Source organism: Haliotis rufescens, unplaced genomic scaffold (assembly GCF_023055435.1).
Source record: "Haliotis rufescens isolate VD_foot unplaced genomic scaffold, xgHalRufe1.0.p SCAF_18, whole genome shotgun sequence".
NCBI lineage: Eukaryota > Metazoa > Mollusca > Gastropoda > Lepetellida > Haliotidae > Haliotis > Haliotis rufescens.
Window position 1 is genome coordinate 21,794,538 of NW_025963868.1, and position 6,611 is coordinate 21,801,148.

The 6,611-nt window shown below is 42.4% G+C and overlaps 1 protein-coding gene across 1 annotated transcript; it reads right to left on the minus strand.

The window, feature by feature from the left end:
- Window positions 1–3,060: 3,060 nt before the first annotated feature.
- Window positions 3,061–6,290, minus strand: LOC124147989. The gene is made up of 4 exons (XM_048398410.1): window positions 6,198–6,290; window positions 5,476–5,538; window positions 4,887–4,976; window positions 3,061–3,835 (listed from the first exon to the last, which is right to left on the minus strand). Exons 2-4 carry the CDS (start codon window positions 5,531–5,533, stop codon window positions 3,477–3,479), a joined length of 507 nt encoding a protein of 168 aa, XP_048254367.1. The 5' UTR covers window positions 5,534–5,538; window positions 6,198–6,290; the 3' UTR covers window positions 3,061–3,476.
- Window positions 6,291–6,611: the final 321 nt, after the last annotated feature.

The window sequence follows — 6,611 nt, forward strand, 5'->3', positions numbered from 1 at the left end:
ATACAAACAGTTGACGTTGAATAAACATCACAGTTGGCATGTGTCTTGTGCGCAGTCGTTGTCAAATAATGGCAGTGTCACCATCTACATCTTTTGCTTGTTTGTTGTTTAACGCCACGCTCAGCAATATTCCAGCTATATGATGGCGGTCTGTAAATAATCGGGTCTGGGCCGGACAATCCAGTGATTGACATCATGAGCATCGATCCACGGAATTGGGATCGATTACATGCATCAACCAAGTCAGTGAGACTGACCACCCGAACCAGTTAGTCGCCTCTTACGACAAGCATAGTCGCCTTTTATGGAAAGCATTGGTTGCTGAAGACCTATTCCATCTTCCACCAGTCGTCAGGATAGTACTATATTTAGAATGATGCTTGTGTTTGTGTAAATTTCCAGTCCGCAAAATGGCATGTAAGCCGTATGAGTGTTCTGCGCGCACATCTCGACTGTCAACACTGTATCCAGTGCTAAAATAACTGAAGGACACTACGATTAGAGAGACTATATACATACTCACACGCAAAAGAAACGCAAGTGGTTTTAAGCAAAAAGGTAACAAACACGGAACCATAAATTGATATGAGTTTTAGCATGTAGTGAAGCCTGATGGTGTTATCAATATTTTTGGTTGCATTTTGGAAGCCCCGAGTATAAACGCAACATAAAACGAATCGCCAAAACGCACCATTTCAATGAAAATGTGGGTATCATGCACCCATTTCTTGCGAAACCTAAATTGTCACGAACTGTAGTGGGTATAAAACTGTGGCCGATTCTTGGACCTACCACTGCTTGGTCAACAATGCCACGCCTAACTCAAATTCAGAGAAACAAGGCTATCGGACGTTTGGAAGCTGGAGAGCCTGTCCAAGATGTTGCCCGTCATTTTAACCACATAACCACGATTTACCGTCTCCTGCATTGATACAATACTACACAGACCACAGATGACCTTCCTCGGAACGGTCGTCCTAGGGTCACCACACCTCGACAAGATCGGCAGATTACCCGTCAACACCAGCGACATCCGTTCCTAACTGCAAGTGAAAGTACTTGACAGACCATAGGAACACATAATCGACACATTAGCCGGGACACTGTGATCCGACGTCTCCGTTCCAACAACCTCAGATGTCGCCGACCAGCGTGTTGTCCTGTTCTCCAACCACGGCATCGACAAGAACGACTTCAGTGGGCACAGGGTCATCACAATTGGCGTCATCGTGAGTGGAGGCGTGTCATCTTCTTTTGTGTCTCCCATGCAGACGGGAGAGTCAGAATTTGGCGGCGTCGAGGTGATCGTTTCGCTGACAGAAACGTTGTGGAAAGGGATCCCTGGGGTGGATCTAGCGTCATGATAAGGGCAGGGATTGGACTAAATGTGAGACTTGGACCCATGTGCTTTCTGAATGTTGGTCAAGGTCGGGGACACGGCGTCACTTCTTAGCGGTATATCGACCAAGTGATCAGACCCCACGTTGTTCCAGTTTTTGCACAACATCAACAACACATTTTCCAGCAGGACAACGCTCGTCCCCATGTTGCCAGAGCTACCATTTTCTTTCTGCAACAACACAACATCCGCGTTCTACCGTGGCCAGCCCTCAGCCCTGATCTGAATCCCATCGAACACTTGTGGGATGAGGTTCAAAGGCGTCTGCACAATGTGCGCCCAGTCCCTACAACTGCCTATGAACTACGCACAGCTGCTCTGGATGTATGCAGGAGGATCCCTAGGGCCTTCCCAAATTCGTCTGATCCACTCAATGTACAGGAGATGTGTGGCAGTGATCAATGCTAATGGTGGTCACACCAGGTATTGACTGACATTTTGGGTATTGACCCGAAACTGTGTAAGCCCTTAATATTTGAATTTTTTTTAATGTCATCTGCCTTTTAATCCATTAAACTGTCTTCAGTCAAATTTTTGTCAATCTGTTCCTATTAGTATTTCTTGTATTTACTGTTGAAACTAAATAACATGTATACTGCATACTCGACTTGTGTTTCTTTTGCTTGTGAGTATATATATATATATATCCGTGCTATTTTGCAATCTGTGTTTTTACTGAGGCCCAGCTGGGCCATGGTCTTAACATTCCAGTAACAAGTGCGCGGTGGATTCCGTCTGATTGCAACATGTGTATACCTTGTCGTGGAGCTTTTTGGGACTCAGTCTGAGGCATGAGATGGCCACTACATGAGATGGTCAACTACTCGAACGTGTATGAACAGAGCAGCCGATAATAATTTCTAAAAAAAACTCTCAAATCATTATAATACGAAAAGAGATATATCATCAAAACAAAACCAGAATTTTAAAATGTTATCAGTACTAAAGAAAACTAATAGCAATAGCAACAATACCCTACTCAAACACATGTTTCTGTCAACACCAAGAGCTGCATACTTTCCATCAGGACAACGCCAGAGCACATACAACACGTGCTTCTGTGGACTTCCTCGCACAGAACAACCTACCTGTCATGTCATGTCATGACCTGCATTATCTCCCGATATATCGTCCATCGAGCACTTCTGGGACTACCTGGGATAGCGCACTGCATGTCGACGTCAAATCGCCAACATAAGAGACCTCGCAACGTGTGTGGCGTAGGATAGCACAAGCTGTTACCCGGAAACTGATATTGTCCATGAGATGGCGTTGTGTGGCATGCATTGCAACCAGGGGTGGTCATACCCGGTACTGACTTTGTCTTTGGATCCCTTCTGTTTTCCATTTCCTCTACATTAAAATTGTGTACTTCCCTATGACATGTGTCATTATTAATGTGGAACTAAGTTATCTGAGTGTGATTGTAGTACCCAGGCAACACCATATAAAATTTGGTTTAGCATCAATTTCACTTTTTGCCTCTGATGCGTTTTCAGTGCGTTTCAGTATATATGATTATCTTATCAGGACCATATCGTGAAATAGCAATTGTGATGAATGAATATCCATATCAGTTAGCAATATATTTTATTCATCAGATCAGATAGCAGTATACATTGTAGGCACTCTGGTTAAACACGTGACTCATTTTGGTAATTTTATATCAGTTGTGTAGAAGAGAATTTGATTCAATATTGTAATGATACAACATTCACAAAAGGTGACAAACAGACAGACAAGTTATGTACTTTAGTATCACCAGATGCACATGTGTAAATATAATACATAAAATGTGTCATAAAAGTAATAAGTGGGACTTTAATAATCATAAAATGTGAGGACACAATGATATCTTACAAGAAGAATATTAACGTTATATCATATCAAAATGTATAAAAGCCGCCGTGGAAGTAAAATATAATTGAAGCTTGCGGCATAATATTGAAATCGAGTATTGTTAAGAGGTAATCGGTGTGGCGCGAGAGACACACTCACAATCATCACCACTCGCTTCCCCTTTACCCGTAAGCCCACCATTTGGTCCTTCTCCCCGAACACCTCATCGACGGTTTTCCTAAGATATGTTCTCATACACAGAAGGAAGTATGCGCCCATCGTTTTTAACCGCCGGTGTCTCTCTAGCGACGTCAGAATAGAGGTGGTGAGTGATGGCGTCAACGGACGTGGTGACGTTTTTCGACGTCATGTCGATGTACCCAGTGGCGTCGGTGGGCAGAGGGGAATCTCTGTTTGCATTCGTCTGGATTCCACCCTTCGTCCTCATGGCACGCGGTAATACTGTAGTGTAGAGGTCGGATATTTTCCTGCCGGTTCGTTGCGTGGGTAGGTTGGAAGTTTCCATCTCGGTGGACACATTTCCTGATGGGGATTCTTGGTTGCGGAGAGAACCCCCGTTAGCCAATAGTGACATGTCTGTAAAGGAATATATGGTACAGCTTAGTATTGGCTATTTTAAACAAAAGGGTGTGTTGTTGCACTCAGCAATGTTGCAGCGATATGACGGCGCCCGAACTAACCGAATACCAGACAATCCAGTGATTGAAACCCCTTCGGGGGACTTTGACACGCTTTCAGCCAAATGTGAAACTGACCAGTGATTCACATCTTACGCACGAATGTTGGAATAATTACATCAACATTTCAATCATAATACACTGATTTATGTAATGTCATCGTCATTAATGTGTTGTAGTGTGATAGGGTTCAGAACTCTAATGTTTATATTTGTATCATTGAAACAGAACATGAACTAAATGCCAAGTACGTTCAGTTCAATTAACGAAATAATCATATAACTAGGTTAAGATTTCATGTCCAGGAAACCAGGGTAGACTAGAGGTTTAAGCGTTTGTTCGTTCGTTCCTCACGATGAGGACCTGGTTCGGTTCTCAATATGGATTTGTTGTAAATTGTCCTTCCCAATTGTGTTACAGGAATGTTAAACGATTACTAATCTCACATATTATCGCCATACCTGAAAACTCATTTTATGTAATATGGTATAATAATTAAACATTTCACTTTTACGTTTCACTGCCATCTGTTACATGTTACTTAGCTGCAGTGGTCTAGCCTAGTGGTTTGGCCGAGCGAGTTGGGTTAAACGCCGCTTTTAACATTATTCCTGTTATATCACAGCGTCGTCACACCAGAAACCCGGGTTCGATTCCTCACATTGGTACAATGTGTGAAGGCCATTTCTGGTGTCCCCCGCCGTAATGTTGCTGGAATATTGCTTAAAGCGGCGTTAAACCATACTCATTTACTCACTCACTCATGACATGCTACTACTAGTTTGTATCGGTGATAGGTAGCCTATTGGCTAAAGCGTTCATTCGTCACACAGAAGATCAGGGATCGCTTCCCTACAAAGGTACAATGTATGAAGGTCATTTCTGGTGTCCGACGCTTATAGATAACTGGATTTTTGTTAAAAACAGGGCACATTCACCAACGCTCTCACGTTTTCTTCTGTTGTACAGGACGATGACAATGATGGTGATGACGAGAACTCCGCACTGAAGGCCGGCCACGATGTACACGAGGGTTTTACCTGAAATGAAGTCGTACCTGGATATGGAAGGAAGTTTCGAAATGTAAACGCCTGTTTATACACAGATCCGGTGTGTACAATACATAAAACCTGTCTTACGTTTCACAGATTGTGTTCACTATGGTTGGTTGGTTTATTGTTTCACGCCGCACTCAGCAATATTCCAGCTATATGGCGGCGGTCTGTAAATAATCGAGTCTAGACCAGACAATCCAGTGATTGATATCATGAGCATCGATCCACGCAATTGGGATCGATGACATGCATCAACCAAGCCTGACCACCCGATCCCGTTAATCGCTTCTTACGACAAGCATAGTCGCCTTTTACGGCAAGAATGGGTTGCTGAAGATCTATTCTACCCCGGATCTTCACAGATTGTGTTCACCAAGTATGGATGTTTGACAGTGCTACATTATTCGTAAGCTCGTTTCTCTGAATGCAATCACTTATTTCGGTTTTGGGTGTTAAAGGAATCAGTACAGAAATTAATACTCACCTGGAAAAAGTCCGATTATGACTAAAACAACCTTAACCAATAGTGTCATGACCTCCATTATCACTGGAAAACAAAATTTTGACCTTAGAACAGACTCAGTTGTGAGAAAGGGAATTGGGTTTAACACTGCTTTGAACAGCATTTCGGTCACACCGCGGCGTGTCAACGTAACGTGGGAGCGAAACCTGAAGTGATGTACATTTACCACAGTGTCGAAAACCACGAGAACGGGTATTGTGCTGACAACTTTGGAAACATAATCTATGAGTCGAACCAACGATCATAGCGCCTTAAACGACTTAAGCTTTATACCTGTATTTCCAAATGTATTGTGGTACGTATTCATTGGTATTACCTATCGTGGTATACCGGTATACCTCTATGACATAGCATGCACAGGTTTCGAACCTGAACCAGGTAAGCCAGCGATTGATTGGGGAGCAACATTCACGTCATTGTGTTCATGTTGACTTGTATATATTAGGTGGTTATATATGTTGTAATTATGTATGTTCTCTGTGTCACTATGTGTGATTTTTTAGAATAAAGATTATGTTCTGTTCTGTTCTGTGGACAATCATCCATCTTTCAATAATGACGCTATGGTTTTAGCTGATATAATCTGCCTCGGTGAGATGTAATCGCTATGGTTATGCAAGATGCATTTTCAATTCAATACCAAGTATATCATTAGGAGTATACAGCTGAGCACACGTACCTACCTTTGTGCCTATCGTGCCATACGGGTGAAAACTCATCGCCAGACTGCAGTAGATGTATCAGAAACCTGTCCTACGTCACGCACCGTAGTCATAATCAATCAGACAGCAACGAGGAAAATGATTACGCACTTAATTTTAATACAGGTGAATGTTATATCAGACATCAATTGAATCGAAACAAACTCGCACTTCCTTGCCAATAATTCCTGATAAAAATGTGCATATTTATTGTGTTCATTATGTTGTTGATTGCAATCGTTGATTAGGTATACGGTTGTATAAATTAAATTAACAATGGGTTTCACGCTCCGCTGTAATACTTTTATCGCGAGTTTGTCATTTGCAGCGGGTTTCAACATGCATGTAAATTTTCACAGAGTGAAAAGATAGACATTTCCCGCCGATCACGTATAC

Coding starts and splice junctions, on each gene's coding strand:
- LOC124147989 (XM_048398410.1), bottom strand. CDS start 5,533: ATGGAGGTCATGACACTATTGGTTAAGGTTGTTTTAGTCATAATCGGA. Junction 4,977..5,475: donor CATAATCGGACTTTTTCCAG/GTGAGTATTAAT, acceptor ACTTCATTTCAG/GTAAAACCCTCGTGTACATC. Junction 3,836..4,886: donor CCTGTACAACAGAAGAAAAC/GTGAGAGCGTTG, acceptor ATTCCTTTACAG/ACATGTCACTATTGGCTAAC.